The sequence below is a fragment of the Drosophila subobscura genome, chromosome E (assembly GCF_008121235.1).
Source record: "Drosophila subobscura isolate 14011-0131.10 chromosome E, UCBerk_Dsub_1.0, whole genome shotgun sequence".
NCBI lineage: Eukaryota > Metazoa > Arthropoda > Insecta > Diptera > Drosophilidae > Drosophila > Drosophila subobscura.
The window spans coordinates 4,189,301-4,214,547 of record NC_048531.1 but is presented as its reverse complement, the minus strand read 5'-3'; the positions used below and the strand labels follow the sequence as shown (position 1 = coordinate 4,214,547).

The following is a 25,247-nucleotide window of genomic DNA, read 5'->3' as shown; positions in this document are numbered from 1 at the left end:
TATGACTCCTACGAGCATTGATTTGTTTAGATTTTTTCAAAATTATCACCAGTAATTACGCGTACGACTACACTATGCAGTTGTCCGTGTTTGCCTTTAAAACTTGACTTCGTCCTTCTGTCTGTCTGTATCGGTATCTTTGTCTGTGTCTGTGTCTGTTGTGTAGTGTGTGTGTGTGTAATTCGTGGTGTAATTATGCTTAAGTTTGGCTATGCCTGCCATTGTACTCCCCTGCCCACTATTTACGAGCAACAGTAATTATAATACTCATCGTCTTGGGTGTGCTGGTTAGAGTAAGGGTACATTTGTTAGTTTTTGGTTTTTGGGGTTCGCTTGCATTTAAAATTGACTCACGCTGCTTCGTATTATTCCTCCTATTAAAACTATATGTATATATGTATGTATGTATGATGTATATGTGTATGAGTGGTGTCTTAATACCATGCTCGTTATGCCCTCTGATATATATATATATATATATATATATATATATATATATATACATATATTTGTTTATATATAAATATTTATGTATATAAGTATTTGTAAGTGTGTATGTAAGTATAAACTATAAGCCTATAAGAATATAGTTGATCTTGAATTCGTTTTTATAGTTGTATTCTTTTTAATTCATGTTTCATCTCAATATGCACATGCATTGTAGATAATTATGAATTCGTTTCGGTGTACAAAGTTCTTGGTTTTGTTTAGTGTTTCTCTTTAGCTTCTTGGGGAAATACATAACTAAAATCTTAGAAAAGGTTTGTAGCAACTCAAAAGTCTCTCTCGATCATAGAAAATGTGTTTTAGCAAATTTAGTTTGTCCTGTAATTTGTAGGTGGTAGGCTTGTAGTTGTAACTCGTGTAAGCAGCATGGAAGGAAAATAGGTGGAAAAGCGAAAGTCGAGTATGCACTCCGAAAAGTTGCTCCGAAATATAAAGCTCTGTGAAAGACACTTCGGAAACAGAAGAAACAGAACCGTTTCTGCTTTTCTGCTTCCTTTCCCCCTATAAAGTATTCTTGTAGCCAGTTTCAGTTTTCAACTCGTGTGTGTGTGGTGTCGTATTGCTGTTCTTGTGTTTATTGGACGGTTTCACAAATTTTCATAATTTTGTTATTTTTGATTCTTGGTGGTTGTCAATTCAATACTGAATAAACTGGTCCATTTTGTGTTGCTGGTGTGTTCAGGCAAAGCGCTTGAGATAACCATCAAATTCTGGGATAGACACTGCCCATCGGCCATCGGCCCATCGTCAATCGAGTCGAGAGCAATGCCATCCCAATCGAACAAATCATGGATTGGGTGCACAAGTTTGAACAAATCGGAAGAAATGCGCATTTCCTGGAGTTGAAAACCACAAGGCATATTGCAAACGCACAAAACCAAAGGAACGGAAAACAGAACAAAATAATTGGTACTTAACGTAACATGCAAATAGCGAATAGCCAGCTCGTAACAAGTTTTGGCCTTGTAACAGCCTTAAAGTGTGATTCACAATTTTAATTTACCAGAAGTGGCGGCTACGTAACGAAATTTGACTAATTTTCATTGATTTGATTTTGAATGCGTTTAACTCAAGCTTAAGTAATTGATACTAGAAAGTAATTATTTCTTGCTAAATTTCAATTTGGGGAGCAAGCGGGAAATGAACTAAAAATAATTGTCCTAGTTTTCATATCTCTTAAATTTTGTTTTTAAATAATACTTTAAAGTAGTCACTAATTACAATGTATGTATGGGCTGAGGCCCATCATTGGATTCCGTCGATTATTTGTTTAATTTTTTTGCTCTATATGCTTTATGCTTACTCGTATGTACAATTCTTGGCGTTTTCACAAAGGATTGTTGCAAGGATTATTTTCGTTTGCCATTTTGCTGATCATTGGAAAGTGTGTTTGGGTAGCTTGGATTATCCTTTTTACATTTAAAATGCCTAAAGTGTAAAATATGCCACCTGGGCCGATTTCTCTGTCTGAATGCTTTTTCAAAAATTTCGATATGTTAAAAATTCAGGATTACTCGTTAAGTTATTTGGCATATCTTTGGGTTTTGCTTTTGGTTTAAGTATGGTTGTAATGAAAGGAAAAGGGCGTGAGGGATGTGCGTTCTTGGGATGCCTCTAACATTATTGTATTGCCTTTGATGCATTGCGAGTGTTTTATAGTTTTCAAGAAAATTATTTGTCACGTTTAAATTCCTATTCGAATATGGAAAAACTCGATAATGCTGTTGCTTGCTTCTGTAGCGGTGTCGGGCGGTCATCAAAATAAAAATGCAATTGCCAGATTCTTTTACATATATATTTATATCAAAAAATGAGCGCGCATGTTACAAACTCTGGGCTTAAAGGATACGCGTTAAAAAATAACAACAAAATTTAAATATTAAATAAAACAAATTATATGTATATCATATACGGACATTTATGCAAGATATATTTAACTATAGTTGCCGCTTCACATTGAAACAACAGCAGGTAAATATATATCTTTTATTTTGTTTACTATTTCAACTCATAAAAAACTAAATGTACGATATTAAAAGCAATAAAATACGCAATAAAAATAAAACGCACAGGCACTCCCTCGCGAGAGAAGCCGAATAAAACTATTAACAATTTAAAATCCATATTATCAGATGTGTGTTTATAAATTATATAGCTACCAAGTTTTTATTTCTTATTTGTTATATTTTATATATTTATTATTTATTGTATTTTTTATTGATTGGATTATTATCTAATTAGGAGCTTCAAGATCGTTGTTGCTTTATTTTCTTACAAATTAATATATATCAATTAATTATTAACGAGATTTTCTTTTTGTTTAGTTTTTGCAATTCTTTCTCTCTTTTTATTGTTTTTGCTTTTGTTTTCTTGGATCTTTTGTTGCGGCTATTTGAAGCTTGTCAGTAAATCATGTTCGTAATTTAAATTAAGTACAATAATACTTAATCTTTACAAAAATATTATACAATTAATGATTAAAAAACAATTTACATAATAACTAAGACTGTAAAGACACTTGAAATAATTACACGAACTAGATTTCGAAATGAGAGGGAGTAGCAATAAATAAATAAAAGGAAATAAAGTCTCGTTTAAAGCCCAAATTGCACATAATTTGATTGTTGATTAATGATGAATGAAGCACGATCTGTATGGAAGCAAATGGTTCCGTCAATCGGTGAATGTGGATGGAGTGGTGTGGTGAAGTGTGTGGGAAACGGGTGGTGTAGAAATTCGATTCGCGGCCGTAGCATAGTGTAAGTATTCGTTGATTTGAATTTAGGATATATGGAACAACGCCCTGTGTAATGTACAGACAGGCGCTACCAGCTGAGACTCTCTGGGTCTCTTGTCTTCTGGCCGCCTGTTAGGGTTTCAACTTAAAATGATAAACGAGGATGAACCGATTAGATATACATAACACTACTACTTAGCATTTCTGGTTTATGTTTAGTTATGTCGTTTTAGATAATCTAACATACGCCTTTGATATGGTGTTGTTGCTGTTGCTTTATTGCTGATATCGTTAATTAACTCTTTTCTTTTGTTTTTTTTTTCATTACCATTATCCGCATTTGCAATACGCCCTAATCCTTCTCTCGTCTCTTCTCTTCTCTGCTCTGCTCTGCTTTTGCTAACTTTACTTGGAGTTCTGAAATGTTTGGCTCTCTCTCGTCCCTTCTCTTACTTTAAAACGCCTCAAAAATATGTTGATTTTTGATGTATGTCTGCGGTTGGCAAATCTCCTCACTTGCACTTAACTTAATTTCTGGTAGGTTTAATATTTTTGCTTTTGTTTTTTGTTTTTTGTTTTTGTTTTGTTTAGTTATTTCACTTTTTACATTTAGTGTAAAATTAATATTAATTTTAATGTAAATACAAATACAGCTCGTACACATAAATTTATGCCTTTTTCAACTTTGTAAATTAAGCACAAAAATTATGTTTATCATCTTGTCTTTTCTTGTTTTGTTAATAGTAAAAACATTGGCTTGTGCAAGTTTTTCTTCCCCCTCTCTCTCTCTCTCTCTTTATCTCTGTGATTCTCTTTTCTTTTTAATTCTTTTTGCTAAAGTAAAAATTTAAAATGAACTGCAAGTGCGGCTGCAGCAGTCCGCAGTGTTTGCCTTTCTCATAACTAAAATTAATAAATTTCATTTAAAATTGCTAAATTTTTGGTTTAAATTTACACATTTATTTTGCTCTCAATAAATAGTTTTGTTAAGACTTTTTCTCACGCCCGAATACTTGTCGAAATATTGTCCAAAGAAATGTTTCTTGATTTTTGCATATACATATATCCGTATCCGTTTTCGTTTTTGTTTCCGTTTCCAAATTATATAATTAACTAAACAGTTATCTGCCTGTGGGATAGGAGCTTCCTGGGATCGCGGGCAGGGGATCAGCTTATTTTAACATTCATTTTATTATTTTTGGTTTATTCTGGTTTATGTCATTTCATGTTTTTTCTTTTTTAATTATTTACCAATCAAACGTTACATATCATACAATTGGATAAAATTGATTCGAGTGTGATAAACAGGGAAGCAGTACAAAAAATGGTTAGTGTGCTTTCTGGCTTGCGTTTGGTGTTGTGTGTGTGTGAGAAAGTTCTTTTTCCATTTTTTGTAGCTTTTTAGCATTTTGAATATGTTCTTCCAGCTGCCACGCAAACGCATGTAATTGTCTGTAATAATTCTATATAGTGTGCATAGTGTGTGTTGCTTTTGAACGAGTCCGTACCATACATAGGGCGACAGATAAAACGTGTGTCTGAATCATTGAAGATGATTTCAGCTTGTCTATGTAAGTGGCTCGTAAAAAAGTACATGCGTTTGCGCCCTATGTGCTTCTGGTTTGATTTTTTCCTGTTTGTTGTTTGAAGTGGTTCTGCGTTAAGTTTTTAGTTTATAATCAATTTTTTGCCTTGGCATTTTCCCCTTTCTGTGGCTGTGTGTTGTCACATGTGTGTATACGCCCTCTGAATGTTCTTTTTGTAGTTGTTGTGTAGGTTTTGGTTGTCTTAGGCCCTCTGCTTGATGCTAGTTGATTGTTGTTGTGTAGTGTGTTCTGGATGGGCCCCGTTGTTGTTGGGCCCCGCTTACACAATCGTTATCAAATCTCAATTGTAGATGTCCACCTTAGAGTCGACCTCATTCTCCTTCTCGATCATGCCCTCGTTGGTCGCATTGTTCCAAGCTCCGTTCATGCTCTTTGAAGAGGAGAAGCACAGCTTCATGATGAATGGGAATTTGGTGCCTATGTGGAGAAGGGTGGGAGAGTACGGATAAAAGAGGTATAAGGACATGTGGCTCCTTCACAAAAACAATGGTTATATCACATATATATTTAGACATGGTGTAGTAATGTGTATAAGTGTTGTATATTCTTGAATTTCGTTTTTAATTGATTTTGCTGGAGGAGTTTTTGATTGTATTCCACGAATGGATGGATGGATGAATGGATGAAAGGATATATTGGGTGGAGGGTTGGATGAAACGAAATTAACCTCCTGCCCTAGCCCTACTCTGCCCTGCACAATGCAAAGCAATGCAATCAAGGACCTGGAGCAGCTACCCGCAGCTATGATTCCTCAAATATGTATACAATATGTGGGGGTATTTCCTAATATTAGTATATGGATATGCCACATATCAATGCAACCGAAGTTACTCATATGTGAAAATTGCACACACAAATACGCCCACAAAACACACGCACGAGCCAATTCAGAGTGAAAGAGCAATATATTTGCTTTCAGCATAATTTTACTGCCTGAAAGTAGGCAATGTCCCTTGTTTGCACTCGGCGTTTGAATTTGCATTCCCATTTGCTTCGGTACGAGTGCGTGGGAGGGTGTGTGTGTGCATTCGTGCACGAGTATTTGCATTCTTTACACTTTTAATTACTGTTTGCGATGCACTCGAGCGGCACTCGAAGCAGCAGCAGCAGCAGCAGCATCAACGGCAAATAACCAAACAAGAATATCGACAAAATTATGCGAAAGGGAAGGCCACGCCACTCTGTCAAGCTATTCCTAAGCGTTTTCCACCACAAGGTGTAAACAATGTGACTGATGCTGGAAAATATATGCCAATGCCAAGCCCGTACTCGACTGAACCATTTCTCCGGTGGCTGGGCTTCTAGAGATCTAATAGTGACGGAAGGTTGAGAGGCTTTGGAATAGTTCGAATATTCAGAATTTCAGAATATGTAATGTTCAGTGCGGACAAATGATGTTGCCAGAATTTATGTATATTGCCCATGTATACAAGGCAAATAAAAGGCTTGAGGGGACAGCAAATCTGTTGCCTCATTTGTATGCTGGCGGGAACTGTTGGTGGTGAGATATTTATGGGCAAAGTTTTTATTGGTCGTCAACCCATTTGTAACCGAGTAACCCAGGTCTAGGGACTAATTGTTGGAGAAACGCTTCCAGCGGGCGACCCATTTATGAATAACTACAGAACTGAGATTGTTTATCTTAATTACCAAATTAAAATTTTCATCGCGGGCAACTTTGCTAGCCCAAAAATCAGCCAAAGAAACATGAAAGGTTAAAGTTTGCATTGCGTGGAGTGGGCCAGGGGCTTGGGCAGAAAGGAGGGTTCTGGGTGGGTGGAAGGCCCCTGCTCTGCTGCACAACAGTAAAAGTCAAAAGACCATGCGAAATAGCTGTCAAAACTTTTGGCTCTCGAGCAGTGCGGCAACGACAAGGGTGCAGGAAAGGAGGTGAAGGACTAAAACAGGAGTCAAAAATAAAACGAAAAATGCATGTTGCCTACTTATTGGGGCGTGTTTTTGGAGGTTTTGATGAGAGAATTTCGTGTAACTTTTGGATTCTGGGGTGGCCAGATGAATTTAACTTTTTCTTCTTTTCTTTTTTTTTTTTTTGAAAAAACACTTAAACACAACACTATCTCACCTTTACCCTCAATAGGCAGATGGTTGCACTTCATGATGGCCAGCACAGCCTGCGAGATGTTGGGGAACTCGATCAGTCCCGACGACGAGCGCTCGGTCTTCAAGGGGAACAGACGCACCGATGTGGCGGGCACATCCTTGATGTTGAAGATTCCAATCAATTGGTCCTCGGTCAGACCGGGCGGTGTGTTGAAGAAGTGCAAAATCTGTAGCGAAAAATCGAGAATATACCACATATTTAACGAGTTTACGGGCGAGATTTGAGGACTTACCTTGCTCGGTGGTTGAATGCGATTCTTGCTGGCCTGGGCCGGCGATAGGAAACGATTGTTTTTGGAGCCAGTGTACTCCTTGAAGCTGGGTGTGTGATCCGGCAGCAAGAATGGATTGATCACCTCGGATAGGAAGTTCTGCTTGGAGAAAGCAATCTGTATTTTGCCGCCAGTGCCAACGGGAATGTTGTTCAAGTGTTGAACACAACGCTCAACGGCCACTGAATCGCCCATTTGGACCATGGCGGTGCCCTCTTTGGTCTTTAAGAACTTGATCTGCAAGGGAGAAAGAAGGGAAACAAATATGAGGTTAAATTTCTGTCAATATGGAACACGTCTGTCACGTCTGTCCCCTGTCTCCTGAACCCGTCACCTCAATGCAAATAAATTAAATTATTATCTTTATATATATAAAGTGCACCCCATCGTACTCTGTCCATGCCACAGTTGACCCTTGCCCACGGCTCCTCCTGACTGATTGAATTCTCTTGTCTCCTGCCCCTTTACACCCTCCTTTCTCTGCCTCGTTTAACCGCCAAGCTAGCAACGTTCCACAGGCAATACACCTTCATTGAATTCAATTTAAAATTTCTTTCAAATGCAATTACATGACAGAATGGTGCCCTTAATTCCTCCCTCATTGTCAGCAGTCTATTCCTCTGACAGACACAAACATACTCTTATGTACGTGTGGAAGGATGCTCAGTTCCATTGTCATATCCGATTCTCCCTTATTGGGTCATCAAATTATATCGTACGTGCCCAATTGCCCGAAATAGCTGAAAATATTATCATTGCCTGTGATTTTTACTTGACAAATATTCGATATGACAGACTCGACACTTTCGTTGGAGTCTGTCAGTTATGGATAATGCTGAAATGGCGAGAAAACTTCAACTACTTTTAATTGGATGGAGTGGCGGGCCAGCAGTATTCGATTCTGGAAGTACCAAACTTTCTATTGAGGCGTGAGTCTGGTCTTTTGAATTTATGGACCATCCGTCTCATTAGCTCACCCAATTTACTTTTCACTGCAAGGCTCTGGCACCTCGCTTTGCCAACGAACTGCAGAGCTGTAAACATAATTGACCATCATAATTTCCAAGCAATAATTACAAAATCAACAAACACACACGCACACATAGAGAGACAGGTGAAAGTGAAAAATCAATGGAAATGCTGGCGGCGGACTCGGTTGGTTTGGTTGGACTGTTCGTTCCCCGTTCCTCGTTCATTCACTCGCTTGGTTGGGTTGCATTTGGCTGCAAATCAATTTGCTGGAACCCGCTGCAAGCCATTGAACTCAATGGAGTGCTGGTCGGATGGCGGTGCGGACTCTCAACTAAAATTGAGCTTCGAGGGGGGGGTGGCTGCTCAAACGAGTTTTCGCAATTGACCAACAGCCACAGACAGACAGGTGGACCGACAGCACCGAGTCCAAATTGGGCGAGAGCTGCTGCAATTTTTGCTTTTCAAATGCCTTCATTTGGCGCTTTTTTTGTGGCGTTTGTCAAAGTCGCCACCGAAACACACACGCACCGTACAGTGAGCCTGGCATTTTGGCCAGTTTCTTTCAAGCCGAGCTTTGATTTGATTTATTTTCAGCCCGTCCGGCCACTGGCACTTCAGTTTTGGGGTCAAACGAACTTAATTATGACTGCAGGCCGAAATGATTGGCGCTCGTTGCCTGCTAGTGACGGGAAAAATTGTTTTCCCATTGTTTAACCGATAAAATTACGTCAGACAAGTGGAAGGAAAATTGTGGAAAAGGAAGTTTTCCAATGAGCGAGAAAATAGCACACACGGTGTGCCCCTCCGCCCCTTGGGCAGTAAATGTTTTATTTTTTTGGCTAAGAGTTTCGTGATTTTTTCAAGTCTTAAATACAGCAGCACAAATTTGGTTCAACTCGTTGATATGTAACCTTAAATAAAGTTAAATAGCGACAGCAAATTGGATTGTGAGTGGTGCAAGCACCGAAGTCTATACAATACGCGTGGGTGACAGTGTGTCTTTTTATTTGTTTCTCTATGCCCACGAGTGAGTCGCTCAATCAAAATGAATTCTGGCATGGCCTGAAACAGAGGGATGGCCGAAGCCCAAAGTAAATAAAAAGCAAATGGAGCTTATCGAAAACGAAAAGCGAAAAACAAAAGCGAGACACGAAACGAATCATAAAAGTAAAAACAATGAATACAACTAAATATAGACCATAAATCAGTCAAGCAGAAAGCGGGCAGATAGGCCCTGAATTTCCCCATTTCCATTCACAATTCTAGACCCGGAAAAACAAAGGGATAATGAAATTACAAACATGCAAACAGACGGCTAACACAGACGCAGACACACACACAAACACAGCAGGACAGCTGGACAGCGACCAGCGGCAGGACTCTGGGCAAATCAAAGGGCGCTTCATGGCTGACTGGTCATTGCTGGTCAACGGCGGCAAACATTCGGTGCGTGTCTAATGAGCTGTGCTGTTGCGTTGTGCCTTCCCTCTCGCTCCCCTGCTGCTGCTTTTCCAGCACCCCCCCGCGCCATGCGTTAATTAAAATGCGACCCCCCCGCACAGCCCCAACGCTTTTGCTGTGCAGTGCGGCATGGTGTCTGCTCTGCCATTTGATTTAATTGCTCACGCGCTCATTGCTGCTCAGAGAGCCAAAAGCGGAGAGCCAGCCGCGATGGCTGACCTCTGTCGTCGCCATCAGCCTCAACCTCTCCCGCCCCATTTCCAATTTCATTTCCACTTCCGTTTCCCGCCCCAGAATCTATCCAAATGTTTTTTTAATGCGCATTTAATTGAGTGCGTGTGCTGGTGGGGCGGGGGGCGTCTCTTTAAAGACATCCAAACATTTCCCTTGCGTAGCTTTTGGCCCCGTCAGCAACGCAGTCCTTTTTGTGTCATGCCATTTAACCTGGAAATCAATTTCATGATGACTTCATCGCACAGCTCCAAAAATAATTAACCAGCTTGTCGCCCCTTCAACTTGAATGGGCTCCATTATGGGTTCAGAAAATATGTGCCAGCGGGAGGTCACACGTACCCGTCCGTATAAACATCTACAGGCGCCTCCCCCATTAAATTACAAATCTCAAAATGCAAAAACATCTCCCGCTCACTCCCATGGGACCACCCTCTCTCTCCTGTCACATTTGACAGCTTTCTTGGTGAGCTTCGACAGGTTGAAATTCCATCTAGAGGAGGCCCACTACGTTTTTCGACAGGTTAATCAAATTTTTCCAACAGATTGTTCATGCTACCCCTCTCCGCCTCGCTTATTGAAATCGAATACTTCCTGGCATCCCTCTACAATATCCGCTATGGCAGCCGGGATGTTTGCTTTTGGCCAACACCATTCCAAATGAGTTCCTTTGCTCTCGCACGTTCATACATTCATGCGTTGAGGCGGCCTGTGCTTATCCCTAATTTACAGAAGGTCTGATCCCGAATACTTTCCCATGGGATTCCCATTAACACCGACACGTCGGATGGGTGTAGGGTCGGAGATGCAGAGAGGAGGAGGAAACTCACTTTGATTGAGTGGCCATCAATTTCTCATTCGCAATTCAAACATGTCGGCCCATAAACTGATGCACACACACATCCAGCCACACACACACGCCGCACACTTATAAAGATTTTATAATGAGACAGCGGACGGAGGCGGGCAGTTGGGTGGGCCCGTCTCTGTGTGGGTGCATGACGACAGGCGCAGCGATGCGATGGGAGGCAGGAAAAGCGAAGAGAGACAAGCCAGCAGAAGGCAGAAGACAGAAGAGAAGAGAAAAGAGACCAGGAGTCCTGACAACGTGGGCAGCGTGGAGAGCGAATGTATGTTTGCGGCTTAGACCGGCCACAGCCAGTGAATAATGTTTGCGCATAATCATTTTTAATGGCTAATGAGTAGTTTCCGTCTCGGACAGGAAGTTGGCAATAAATATCCACCAAGGCAAGTGTCAGAGTCAGAGCCAGAGCGAGAGCCAGTGCCCTGAAAGAAACCGAGCTAAATGGCCGTGTCCTGAATTATCGTTCCGCCACCCCCAGCTAATGGAGCTCTGTCTCTGCCCCTGACGTGCGGTCCGTACTATTTGCATGGATAATATAATGGATAATGCACTGGCCGTATAGATAGGAACTTCGATCGAGCATTCTCGCTGGACTATAAAGAGAGGTTGTTTTGGAATTTCAAATGTACGTGCATGCTATGTGGATGAAACTCTAAATGAAAGACCAACCCCTTAACCTGCTTGCGAAAATCCTTTGACTTTGCCATGGCCACTTCAGAGTTTGGGGAAAAGTCATTCCTGTGGTCCTCCCCAGTCGCCTTGACTCGCTTTATCGCAGACATAAAGAAAACAAAACATGTCATGGGGAAGCGATGAAGAAGCGAACCCATGTCGGTGTATGTGTGTGTCCTTGGTGAGCACAATTGTCAAAGGACGCACACACCCACACTCGCAGTCGCACTCCTGCTCCGATGCGGGGAGGGACCCATAGAGAAGCCATAGTAGCAATAAAGTGAAAGCAGCACTGCTAGTTGCACAAGCACAAGGCACAAGCCAAGAAAGTTTTTAGCATTTGACTTTGATGTCAGACCCACTGACTGTGCAAGGGAGGCTAGAAGTGGGATTGGGACAGGCTAAGGCTCCTCTCATCTCCTTCGCTTATACACTAAATGCTCCCCAAGCGAGTATTCCTTTTCGGCTTCCGTCTCACAATGGGAACATTTTGAATTGTCATTTGCCAAAGCTTTTAAATGGATTCCTTTTTTGGTCGTCATCGTGTTTTGATTTACAGCGGACTGCCAATCGCTTTCGCATTGTTGGGTGGGAAAAAGCCACCAGTCCCCAGCACTTAGCCATCGAACCCCACCCGCCACCAGATAAAGCTGATGACGCTGCACTGATTGCTGTCCCGAGGCATGCCACACACACATATGGCTGGGGTATTAATCTAAAACGCTTTATCTAAATGTCCCTGCGCCGATACGACTGGCCAGCTGGTACTGGTACTCCTAGTGCTAGTGCTAGTGCCTCCTCCAGGCGCTGTCCGTGTCTCGTCCTTTTATTGCCTTTCGTTTTATTTGCGCATTTACAAATGGCCCACAGACACAAAAGTGTCTTGCGGGGCTCTTCATCGTCCCCCACCATTCAAACACCTTTTTTTCGGAGCTCTCTTATTTTTTTTGGCCAGGCCTTCGCCACAAAGTGCTGACTGACGACCAACGCAAAAGGCAATGAAACGCGTCTTTTCCCCTTTTTTTTTTGTCAGCTTTCCGGCTAAGTGCAAGCTGGGAGAATATTTCTTTCTACTTTCGTTTCTTCTTCACATTGTAAAAGGTTATAAAAGCAAGGGGTTCTTTTTTTTATCGGCAAAGCCCTGAAGTGTGGTTTATAATGAAAATTGAAGTCATGAGAGCTTTCACTTTAAATTTGTTTCTAAATGTCATCAAAGTGGCTGCACTTTTGAGTAAAGTTTACACTTGTTGGGGTTGCAGGAACCCGGCTTATGGCTTATAAGTTAACAATTCGACTTACCCGGGCCACGTTGCCATACAGGCACACCAAATTGAAGAGCTTGTCCGTATTGGAAGTATCATGGTCCAGGCCATAGACCATCATGACAGCGCCCTGCATCAGCAGTATATCCAGCGAAAAAAATGGGGGAGAGGAAGAGAAGGGGATGTTAATTAAAATTGTGTCTGACAGACAGGGCGAGGATCCGGCTTTGATCCGGGCTGCTCCTTCGAGCCAAGAGATTGGCGGAAATTCAAATTATATTCGCGTGATGCAATTTTGGAGCCACTTCAGAGGTGTGCGAGAGCTGTGTGTTCGACACATACTTCCTCCTACGCATGCTCCTCCGTTCTCCTCCTGCATCCGGCGCGCAAACACTCACCTGAGCCTGTCCCTGAGGTGTGAAGGCGACGGGCGCATTGCGTCCGGGCACCACGCCGGTTGGCTCCTTCATGAGTCCAGTGGGATGGATGGAGGCGCCCTTCCAGTTGTCCGGTGTGGTGGGATGATATTCGGGGGCACCGAATGGGGGGAAGGCGGCGCCCGGTCCCAATAGCGGTGGCTCTTTAAATTGACAAAGATTGTGCGATTGAGCTGGGGCAACTAGTTGTTGTTGTTGATGGTGGTTGTTGTGGTGGTGGTGGTGTTGTTGTTGGTGATGATGTGGTTGTTGTTGGTGGTGTTGTGGTGCATGTTGTTGTTGTTGTTGTGGTGCAACTGCATTTTTTGTTGGTGTATTGTAAGTATTTGCAACCAAATGGGCAGCATGCAACAACAATAAACATTTGGCAAATCAACAAAAATGAAACGAAACAGAAAAAGGGGAAAACATATTTCGGATTTAGCCAGAATTAAAAGCTAAGACTTAAAGTAAACATTAATGTTAGTTGATGAATTCATGGATGAATGTTTTCTTTAAATTTGATTTGGTTTAGTTTATTGTTGTTGCATATCATGTTGATGATTAAAGTCCCAGTAGTCCCAGTCCCAGTCCCAGTCTCAGTCACAGTCCTTTGGCCCATCCCTAGTTCTGAAGCGTTCTTCTAATATCAAACCTCGAAAACCACGAACCAGCAACCCTCACAGACAGGCCACAAGAGACGTGGTTCTGGTCAGATGAGTTTTGGCAGGATCCGCTTTGGAGCGGGGTATGCTGCTGCTCCTTTTGGCTGCGGTTCGGCCATGTAAGTTAATTGAATTTTTTTTTGGCAGGCAGAGAAAAAATGTAGCGAAATGCAGCGTGGAACGCCGCCCAAATTGGTCTAGGATTTTCTTCGGGCTGCCATTTTGTGTTTTGCTTTATGGCGGTTTCATTGGCTCTCTCCCTCTCTCTGTGTGTGTGTGTGTGTGTGTGTGTGTGTGTGTGTGCGGCGACCGGAAATGGCCGAAAATAGCCGTTAGCTATGCCTGTGTACGAGATGCGCCTCGGTTGATCTGCAATCCAATTTTCGCCCCACTGTGCAGAAATAACAATAAACATTTCCGCATCGTCGACTTCTGGCAGAGCCATCGACAGGGACACCCCCAATCCCCACCCACTAAGTCGCATTCCAGCAGAGGCGCAACCACAGCCGCGCAAATCACCCACACACACACACAACCCACTTATAATTAAAGCGGAAACGGCTACAAACTGTCAAAATGTCGCAGCAAATATGGCAACACAGACAGGGAGAGACGAAGAGAGCGAGGGGTGGAGGCGGTGGCACAGCCCTAGAAGACATTTAATTAACTTTAAAAGTGTCGCACATGTGTGTGGCAAAGAGCTGTTGCAAGTTTCTAGTGTTGTTTAACCCAAACACTCTTTAACTTAATCACTCGCAAAGTTAATGCCGCGCGCGCACAGGCAACCAGCTGGTGGCGGGGAGGGTATGGACAAGGTAGAAGAGGAGTCACGTCAGGAACTGAATTTGCATGTGGCTTGTTATGGCAGAACTGCTCCATACTAGAGAGCTGTTTTTGCTTTGATTTGATTTAGTTGCAAGCGCTCTGTGTCTGTCTCTATGGCTGTGGCTCTGGCTCTGGCTGTGGCTCTTTCAACAGAGAATCCGCAGCACGGCACGGCTAGGTTTGTTTTTGGACTTTGGGGCTACCTGACAAAATATTTGCATAAAAATGCACACACACACATATATTCCCATGCGCGACGTGAAGTTCGACAGCAACCATTTTGATGTTGGTTGTTAGTTTTCAGCTTTTCCAGTGTTGTTTTTCGCACGGACAGGACGTGGGAAGGGCAGGAGATGAGATGAGATGAGAGGAGAGGAGAGGAGAGGAGCACAAACAAAGTAAATTGATGCAATTTTTCACTCTGCCTTAATCCGTTTGATGTTGGGTGAGAGAACTTTAAAGCGTTCGACCCCAAAAAAGTTGAATCGGCACGTTCCAATTCAGCAAAGTTTTTGCGTAAGTAAATAATCCCTGATGAAGTTCAAGCGGTTTTCGGAGCGTTGGGTTTGTGTTGAAATGAATGAGATGTTGCTTAGGCCTTAGTCCTTTCTGCTTCTTGCTCTGGATCTGGATCTGGCTCTGGCTCTGACATGCATGCTAATCCCCTGTGTCACCCCCAGAGCGATGGTCCGAGTCGAGAGTCAATAACAGCCAGAATAAACTGTAATAAATGTTCAAGGGCCAAACAACATTGTGGCCATGGCCTGAAGCAGTCCCAATCCCAGTCCCACTCTCAGACATACTCATTCATTTGAAGTGGGTTGGTGGTGGCGTTGCCGTGATGCTGCTTTGGCTTTAATTGAAATTCACAGCCCTCTCGCTGATTTGCTGCTGCTGCAACACGGGGCGTATGCGTGACGCCAGGCGCAAGCAGAACCTGCGAACAACTCCAGCTTCCGCCTTCGCGTTCGCCCCTGCGCCCACTCAAGTTTCAGCCACAATCTGCAGGGGGGCGCACAAAGAAAAGAAAAATTCTCGACGCCCCGGGCTGGACGGACGATGGTGTCGGAAGCGTGCCTAAAATGTTTAAGCATTTGGGGAAATTGTTGCATGCAATTGCTGGAAAATGTTTCGCACGCAAGGCGTCGCCGACACCGGCCAAGAATGGCGGCAAGTCCTAGGCAGGTGTAAATTTTCACTGCGCACAAATTATTTTAGATTATGTGCCGCCGCAGCAATCAGAGAGGAAGAGAGGGGCGCAGGGAGAGTGAGAACGAGAGTGCGAGTGCCAGCAGACGGAAGTTGAAGTTTAGTTCGGTTTTATGGAGCGTTAAATGTGTGTGTGTGTGTGTGTGTGTGCCACTTGCATATAGAAATGTTGCCATGCGGCTTACTTAAAGGACATGTGAGTGTGTGCGCCACCACAATTAAGTACTTTGTTGGTTCGCAATTAGAGAAAGTTGTGAAAGCGTATGCAAACGATTTCTCTCTACCCCAGAAGTTATGCGGCAAAACTAAATATTGTGCATGCGAATGCCAACAATTTATGGAATTCGGAATTCCAAGCAGCTGCAGAATGTCGATTGTCGCCGCAGAGGGATGTATGGCAAACAAAGCATTGATTTAAACCAGAGTAAAGACAGAAAAATGCACTAAAACCCATTGTAGGTGGATCAAAACTCTGCTCCTATTTATGCTTCAAAGTGTGGCATACAGTGGGGGAACGGTTGCCGTTCGCAGGACAAATGAAAATGGCTCTGGAACAGCAGCAGCAGGAGCAGCAGCATTTTCCCTCTCGGATTTACCTACCACTTTGCCCCTTAATTGCAATTTGCTTAAATGTGTGCGACAATATCTTTCAGTGAACCGACTACACCCACCAACCAACCAACAGCACCCCCTGTACTAGCTTGCTTACATTGCAACAAAATGCAGGGCATCCCACAGCGGTTGTGCAGAGTAGCTTAGGCGAGCACTTGCACCCACTCTGCTCCCTCCCACATATGCAGTCTCTCTGTTCAATGATTTTCAATTTGTTTACTTCAGAGGGGAGCTGCAGCAGGAGCAACAGCAGCAGCAGCAGCAAAACGAAACTGTACCGAGCTGCAAAATATGCCAAGAGTCATGACAACGCACGCCATCGGGGCTGTTGTCCCGTTTATCTGTGGCTCCATGCACACAGCCACGCCCTGTTCTGTAATGGTACTGGTACTGGTACTGACATCCCCACAAGCCCTAGCCCTCTCTAGCTGCTACTACCCGTTGACTTCTCCGCTCCCCTAGCCGGCAGCAATGCTGCTTTTGCGACTGGTGGTGCTGCGCGCGTCCTGTCATGTGACATTAATTTTCTCCATAGCTGTTCTTCCTCCTCGTTCTCTGGAAAATCATCACCCAACAGTTGGCGCTCACGTCTCGCATAAACATTTCCATAAGCAGCTTCAAAATTGAATTTGTTTTCATAAGCAAAACTATTATGCTGGCAAAGAGTTGTCCCTGGATGTGACATGATACGAAAGCGCAGCACTTCCTCCCCTCCCTATCAAGCCACAATCTGCTCCCAGAGCTTATAAAAAAAGATACTCATAATAGGAAAAAGATTGTGGGGGAAAGGGCCAGGGCATACATACATAGGTCTCTGATGAGCGCTGTGGGTTGATTATGTGACAACGCGCCTGATTGGTTTTTAATGTGCCCCAAACTCTCTTTCTATCTAACCTATCTGGTGGCCCAGTTTTCAGGTTGACAGTTTGGCACGATGGCAGATGGATTCTGTGGAGTTCTTCCAAAACTTTTCCGCAGAACGAAACTGAAATTCAATGAGCCTTTAATACAGGAAAGGAAATGCCATTGCTTATCGGCAAGAAATCATTGTGCCACGGAGCTATGTACATGGATCCTCCGGGCAATGAGGCAATTTATATGCGATACGTTCTGCACTCCCTCCCAAGATACACGTCCTAGGCCACCATTTTAGTAGGAGAAATTAGCGTCTGTGATAAGCAGGGTTACCGAGAAACGAGTGAAAAGGATTGCGAAACGGAAGGGGAAGGAAACTGCTGGCGGTGGGAGCTGGCTGAAATAAATGTACGCTTAATTCCCATGAGCTTAATTACATTTACGGCGGATTTGAATAATACAAACGCATGTAATTGCTGTGTGCTTCTGCCTCCACCACACCCCTCCGCTCATACGGCGCGGCACTTCTTTCCGGCTACGTACTGTCGTCTGGGCTTGGGGTTATGGCCAAGTGCAAACATGGGCGCAAACAGGCAACAGACAACAGGCAATAACTGCCAGCAAGAACAAATACGCAGAACGTTGACGCCGGCAAGGACAAGTGGGAGAACGAGAAGGAGGACGAGGTGGGAGATGGAGGTGGTGCAGGACAACATAATTAGAGACGCCAAATGGCATTTAAGTTGTGCGTTCCACTGTGTGCCAGGGGCCCACAAACGATGGGTGGACTATGCCACGATAAGGCCCATCCTCCATGCGTATCAGGATTTATAATATAATTCATAATCACACTACACACACACATTACCGCTTGCTGGTGTGTGTGTGTGTTCTTAACAAATTGAAGTTGGCCTTGGCAGCACCCGGGATTCGGCCTTTGTCTGCGATTTGCTGTGGGTCTCGCCTAATTATCGCATTGGTCAACATTTTGGGACATGGCTTTAATGGCAGGCAAACACACACACACCCCAGACACACATGAAATCGGTTCACTCACTCCTATAGGTACAGACACTTATGGCAGCCAGGCAGCCAGCAGAGAGTTCCTTCCTTGGAATGCACTTAAATTCTTCGGACAATCTTGAGTTCCTACTTGAGTTACTCAATACCAGAACTTGTCTGATTCTACGTACATATGTATAGAGTACATACATACATATTTACAGTACTCACATCCTGTGTGGCTACATTTTGCTCAAGCGAAAATATCGCCCGTGCATTGAGTGCCCTCGATATCCCTTAACTTTATTGGCTATCCCTGCCCCGTAGATTGTCTGTTTGGTTCGTTCGTTGTTTATTGAACAACGAAACGACTTGGATACGAGTGTATTGACTTCTGTGGGGAAGCAGCCCACAACCTCGTATATGACATTTTGAAGCATTTTTCTAGTTAATGGCCACAGTAGAATTACCACTGAATATTTATGATTTCCATTGAAACTTGTGCAACTAACTGGAGGCCCATTAATCAAAGTTACTTCTGTTGAAGTTTTACTGTATGTAAGTGGAATACATACATACATACATACACTCTCTTTTATCATATTAAACAAAGTGCGCAGCAACGGCCGATTCTCATAACGAATTCGCGTTCACGTTACTTAGTTTCTGCTTTGATAAAGTTTCTGGCTTTTTGTTCCTCGCTGCGATAGAGATAAGTGGGGAAAAGCGAAAATCGATATTGCCCATAAAAAAAATACAACAAACAGCAAAAGAAAAGTGAAGCGAGCGAAGCATGGAAAAGTACAGAGTGCAGCAGATGGGAGACAATTTTGATATTGTAATTTGCAAAATTGCACGATTCTACATAGTAGGGGTTCCAGTTGGGGTTGGGGTTTGCTCCGCGATGGCGCAAAAACTGCCAGTGGCAGACGCATTAGCAAAATGTCCAATTAATTGCTGTGCAAAATTACTATATACAAAAGTATGAGGCGTACAAAAAGCTGCCACGAAACGCTTTTTGTTGGACCACCACCACCGCCGCCAGATGCACAAATTAATTACAAATTATTAGAAGTCGAAGTGAAAGGCAAAAAGCTGCAGGAGCCACCAGCAGCCGTTTCCTGCATAAATTAACCAAATTCTGTACAAAGGAGTCCTGGGCTTATCGCTGCTTGTTCAAAATGATGCCAAAAACTAAAGGAGCGCTTTTTGAAGAAGAAACTTAAAGAGAGGAAGAAGGTAATCCAAATGCGAGTTGAAGCTTTAACGAACCAATTGAGAATGCAATCAAAATGGCAAACAATAAAGCCTTCAATAATACCGCAGACGCTGATGAATTGCTTGTCGACTTCTGGGTTGGGTTGCAGGAAGGAGGTTTAAAGCTGCTCTGGGGGAGCCCTGCTGTGTGTGCGATCTAAGAGTGTCTTCCGGCCAGACAGTCGAGTCGTCGCAGTCATCAATCACGGCCGCGTGATTGAAGATAATCGACGCTATATTGCGTGGAGTGAAAAAGTTTCCATATTCCCTCAGACCTGCCACCCACCCTGAAACAGCAACTAAAACATTTTTGGTTCAATAGTTTCCTTTCGGCTTGTAGCGAAAATAGGGGCTGGGATAAGGAGCTGATGGGACTGGTGTCCATTAGCGCTCGTTAGTGGGTCAGCCGTGGGTGGATTGGTGATGGAATTGGTGCGTGGAAAAGTTCACCCAACCGCCAATAGTGACATTGTTCTTGTTCGACACGCCATCTAGCGACAGCAATATCATCGCCATCGCCTTCGGAAACCTCCGCCTACGACGTAGTCGTTAACTGCGTGCGCCGTATGCTCTCCGCTGTTGACAACAATTTGATTGATCGACCTTGATTGATTGATGGGCTGCGCCTGGGATGGCTCCTCTTCCTGGTCGAGATGGACACACGGCAACTTTAAAACCATTTGCAACATTTATTGATGCCTCGACATAGATTTAATTATCCGCCAGCATTTCAATACCGCAAGAGTTGCTGGGGCTTCCAGGGGCATTCTGGTGGTGCCAATCCAATGACCGCAACATGACACAATTTGTCATTTTCAATTTATTGAATTACCATTAAAATGCAAGCGACACAATTTATATATTTGGTCATGCGGGTTGTGGTTGGCTCTCATTCATATTATCCCGAATTCCGAATATGCTTCTCTCTTCTGTTTTCCTAGCATTGTTATTGGATTTTACCATGAATTGATGGTGGGAAAGATGCTGCGTTTTTGTCCGTGGTACAGCACAAGATTTACGGCCCGACACAGCCACCAAACGGCAAAAGCTGTTGGGTGAAAATGCTACACGGAAAAAGCAGCCAACCCAACAGGAAAAACGATAATTAAATTAATTTGGACAGCCGCAGAGCCACAGCAATAATGAAACCATACAAAAAATGCATTAGGCGCACAAATATTGGCCAAAAAACAAGCCACGGGAGGGGAAATGTGGACTGCCGAAAAGAAAAGCAAACGAAATGCACTGTCAATCAGGAAAAGCAAGGCACAGCAATCAGACCAGTAGATAAATAAAAGGCGTGGGAGGAGGTGGAGAAGGAGAAGCGTTGTAATGGCACAAAATTAAGCCACCTCCACGGGCAGGGCCATATGCACACTATATTCAAATGTGTATTATTTTTGGGCATACTGACGGGGCGGTTATAAGTGCAAACAAACAAAAAGTCAAGTTTACTTTACCCACCCCATCACAGGCATTCACCATTTGCCATATCTTTGAATGAGTGAGTACTTATGCAAATATTCATACGCTCCGAAATGATTCCGCGTGTGTCGTAGTCGTATTAACTAAGTGATTGGCCAGTGGATGTGGCTAAGGCTGTGCCTGGCCCGAGGACGGATGTGAGTTTAATGAACGCCCACATAAATCTTTGAGTGACTCGGATGCTGATCCCATGGAAAACAGTCTTTGGGACAGAAGGCCATAAACATGTCAAGTGAATCGCTTTCCCTACAGCCTCTGCCTAACACACACACACTCATCCCCACCATTGGTATTTTTATGTATTTTTAAGTGTTTTGCCAACATATTGCCACCTGCAAATATACCACACAAAAATGTACTACTATGTCGTGCGACACGACATCTGCCGCGAGTTTTGCTGCTGCTTCTGGTAGTGGTGGTTGTGGTGGTGCAGACTGTGGGCGTGGCACGGTTCGTATTGGACAGATTCAGAAGCGGAACATTTAAAAATAAAATGCGCACACAGTCGGATAAGACGGAAAAGAGGGCGTACAGCAGATGAAGAAGGAGGCGGAGGCTCATGAAAACATTTTATTTTAGCCACTTTTGAAATGATATTTTTAGGCAGCCGCAAAACGCACCCCCGCAGCAACCGACAGCCAGCCACCCTGCAATTAAAATTAATTTATTTGGCAATTATTGGCCATTGAAAGCATTTATTTTAATTATGGTGCAAATTTGTTTCGGCTTCGTCGTGTGCTCTGCTCTGCTGCCGAGAACAGAAATTATTCAAATGGCCATTTCATATTTTTATGACACTCTCTGATGCTGTGGGTGTGGGTGGGTGGTTGTCATAATCTTCTGCCTTGTTGCTCGATTAAGAAAACGACCCATAATAATAATTGAATAAACCTTTCAGAAAGTGCTCATTGGTCGATCGATCGCAGCAGGCAGCTCCACCGAAAGGATGCACAACTGACGCCCTGACAGGGCACTAAAAACAAAGGACCCCGGGTACTTACATTGTACCCGTACAGAACAAATGTATGGCATGGCATAGCCCCTCTGCCTGTCAGCCGAGTTCGACGTTTTCAATGAAAATTGCGTGCATTCAAAATTATGCAAATCGCCGGGCAATAACAAAACAATGGGAAAAGCAAAACAAAAAAAATATAAATGGCAAAATGCGAAACGAAAGCCAAGGGGAAGGCAATGTGGAAGAAGTCTTGCCCAGATACTACTGCTGGATCCCCATCGACGTCCTCGTTATGGAAATGTTAATGGAGCGCCATGGAGAAATAGCAATTGAAAATTCATGCAAGACAAAAAATTTAAATTGCATTACGCGAAACGTGGGGTGGTGGGGAGGAACACACGAAAACAGAACCGAAATTGATGGATCTCGCAAAATATTTTCCACATTGAGATGCAAATGTTCACAGGGGCCGCGCGCGCTTTTGATCTATTTTGTTGCACGAGCACGGAGGCCAGCGCCCCATTGTATTATTTTGTAATTGAACTTGGGCTGCCACTGCCCCATTCCAATAGTAATTAATTTTTCAGCTTGCATTTGCATTAAAACAAAAAAACTACCGTTCATCTCTGCTTTTTGCCACGGCAACCAAAATTGATTCGAATGTCCGAATTGGATGAATGTGTTTTGGTATTGGTATTTGCTGTCGTCTTTGTAGTCGTTTTTGTCTGCTGGTATTCGTATTCAGTAAAAGCAATTTGCAAGTATTTGTATGTTTGTGTATTGGTAATCGTGTTTGGTTTAGTGTTGGTAAAGAGGTTGTAGTTTCAAATGTACTTACGGCTCTCGAGCATAACAACATTTTCGGGTATAGAAAACAGCGACTTACCTGAAAATAAGAATAAGGAAAATAAACAATTAATAATTTGTGCAAACAGTCGACAGCGGCACACAATAATATTTCGCAATTCGAACAGTGAGTGAGTAAGTACAAGAATTCAATTTGAATAATTCCATCTGTGTTGAACAGTGTTTAGTGACAAATGTTGACAGGGGAAAATGTGAATTGGGAATTGTACAGCACTACCTAAACGAGCAGTCACACACATACGCAACCAAGTTAGCCGAGCACATCAGCTGTCAGTCGAAAAAAAAAAATCATATGACGTCACCTCATTTTTTTGCCAGTCATGGCAGCTGCAATTTTTTCTTGTATGGATGTGTGTGTCCCTTTTTGCAGGGCAAAATACGCGATAAGCTGATTATTCCACTTGCTTACCATTTGATTGGAAGCAGCCAGCATTATAGCCCTGGTTCATCGGCTGCTGCCGCTTGCGGTAGGAATTGGGATTACCGCCCATGGGTCCCATCTGGCCTCCACCCATACCACCACCGCCGCCGCCACCACCACCCATCATGGCGCCGCCAGCTGTGTGGCTCTGCACGTAGTTGTAGTTGCCCTTGTTGCCGCCAAACTTGCGAGTCTGCGGCACAACAACACCGTGGAGCAGCTGAGCCTGCTGCGCCTGGTGCAGCGGCTGCTGGGTGGGCAGCGGATGGGGCTGGGGCTGGGGCTGCGGCTGACCCGGCCACATGAAGGCAGTGGCATTGGCGTTCAAGTTATTCATGATTTCGAACCGTCAACACACAAAGTAAAAGCCGAAAAGAACAGAAAAACGTACAAAAAAAACCGCAAAATCGGCGATCGAAACGTGTCGAAAAAAAAGTATCACAACCGAAAGAAAAGCGCAGAAAAACGATTTCACTAACACAATCTCACAACACAATTTTTTTTTCCTATACAGTTTTTTGTTGGTTTTTTCCGATTTTTTTTGGGTTTTTTTTTAGTTTTGTTTTCTGAGTTCCTTGTGTAACTCCGAGCGGCTCGACGACTTGGCGACTAATGATTTTTGAGTTCAATTCCTTGACTGGTAAACCTTGACCGGCCTACTATATTTTCAATTTGAAAACTTCTAAAAGGTTCGTGACTTTGGTCAAGCGTTGCCACCCTACTATGATGGTAATTAAAGATAATATCGATATGTGGACCATTCGATAGCCAACGAATGAAATCTTGCCGGTAAAAGAGTGGTAGAGCTTAAAGGCTTAAAATCGAGGGAAATATTGAATGTGACTGCTGGAAATTCGTGGGACAACGAGACGAAACTCTTTGACAATGAGATAACTCTTATTGATAGCTATCGCAGAAATATCATGAGAAAAGAGAGAGAGACATCTGTGCTAGGGTGCTGCCACAAAGAGTTAATTCGATGTGTCGTTGATGGAGCGGGTTAAATTCCTTAATGGTGTTTTCCTCCCCATTTGCAGTTCTTAAACAAAAGATGCACAGTTGCCGGGCGAGAAAGAAATATGGCACATGACAAAGCAAAGTTGCTGTTGCCAAAAAGCCGTGGCCATATCCCCACACTCCGCTTGGCTGCCACAGCCACAGCCGCACCCGCTCCGCTCCGCCCTTCGTCGGGCTCTACCATGGAAGAGTGCGCACCCAGAATGACTCGACACGGAATGCATTTGTGTGTCTCTGCATCTGTTTTTGTCGGTGTGCGAGCGTGCAAGTGTGAGAGAGAGTGGAACGTGGCTATTGTGGCAAGTGCCAGGGAATGCCATGCGAATGAGAAGTCCATTTGGAGGAGCGGCGAGAGCGGCAGGAATACTTTTGGTGCAGCAGTAACCAAAACAAAGGCACAAAAACTTTAACCGCAAAAGTTTTTATTTACTGGTTGTAGTGTAGGGATTTTTCCTCTCGGATAATCCACCAGCAGGTGAAAACTTCTTGCTCGGTGGGTGCGTGGCCAGAAAAACATCAAAGTTGCATTAAGTGGCAGCCTGGCTGGCACATCTGGCACAAACCCTTTCATTGTATGCCAATCCAAATGCTTTAAATGTACCCAAAACTGACAGATACATGGAGAAAGCTGTCAATTGTTATTCGAAATAATTTAACCATTTGATAATTGGTGCTTGGGGCCCTGCCATGTGCGTGGTGGACACCTTCAGTCGCAAAATGGATTGCCTAATGAGAGCAGAAGTGCATTTCATTAAGCCGAGTCTAAATGCAGGGACCGAGTCGAGCCGGGCTGAGTTGAGCTTCGCTTTGCTCTTAGCTGCACTTGACCCAATTCCCCCATCCTCTTGGCCCTGGGGGGGTTTTGAGTGCGTTAATTGCTGGCACTGCCAAAGGCTCCGGAATGGGTTGACAGAAAGACTCGACTCGGTTAGGGCTCAAGTGTTTTGGGTACGT

General features: G+C 43.5%; 1 protein-coding gene and 1 long non-coding RNA gene across 20 annotated transcripts in view; one reads left to right on the top strand and one right to left on the bottom strand.

The window, feature by feature from the left end:
* Nucleotides 1-1,040: 1,040 nt before the first annotated feature.
* On the top strand, nucleotides 1,041-25,117 carry LOC117891818. Its single transcript, XR_004648661.1, has 3 exons — nucleotides 1,041-1,051; nucleotides 11,375-11,378; nucleotides 25,004-25,117. It is a non-coding gene; the product is annotated as an uncharacterized LOC117891818 (long non-coding RNA).
* LOC117891815 (heterogeneous nuclear ribonucleoprotein L) overlaps nucleotides 2,885-25,247 on the bottom strand; it is a 100,286-nt gene continuing 77,923 nt past the window's right edge. For 7 of the 19 annotated variants that reach the window (XM_034797533.1, XM_034797535.1, XM_034797534.1 and 4 more), the window contains 5 exons: nucleotides 13,106-13,287; nucleotides 12,745-12,837; nucleotides 7,206-7,481; nucleotides 6,935-7,139; nucleotides 5,132-5,268 (listed from right to left, as the gene is read on the bottom strand). In XM_034797533.1, the coding sequence (XP_034653424.1) occupies nucleotides 5,132-5,268; nucleotides 6,935-7,139; nucleotides 7,206-7,481; nucleotides 12,745-12,837; nucleotides 13,106-13,287 (893 nt within the window). Of the gene's footprint in view, nucleotides 5,269-6,934; nucleotides 7,140-7,205; nucleotides 7,482-12,744; nucleotides 12,838-13,105; nucleotides 13,327-22,826; nucleotides 22,875-23,264; nucleotides 23,629-25,247 lie in introns of those variants that run through there. The other 12 variants (XM_034797531.1, XM_034797530.1, XM_034797532.1 and 9 more) reach the window with 7 other exon arrangements.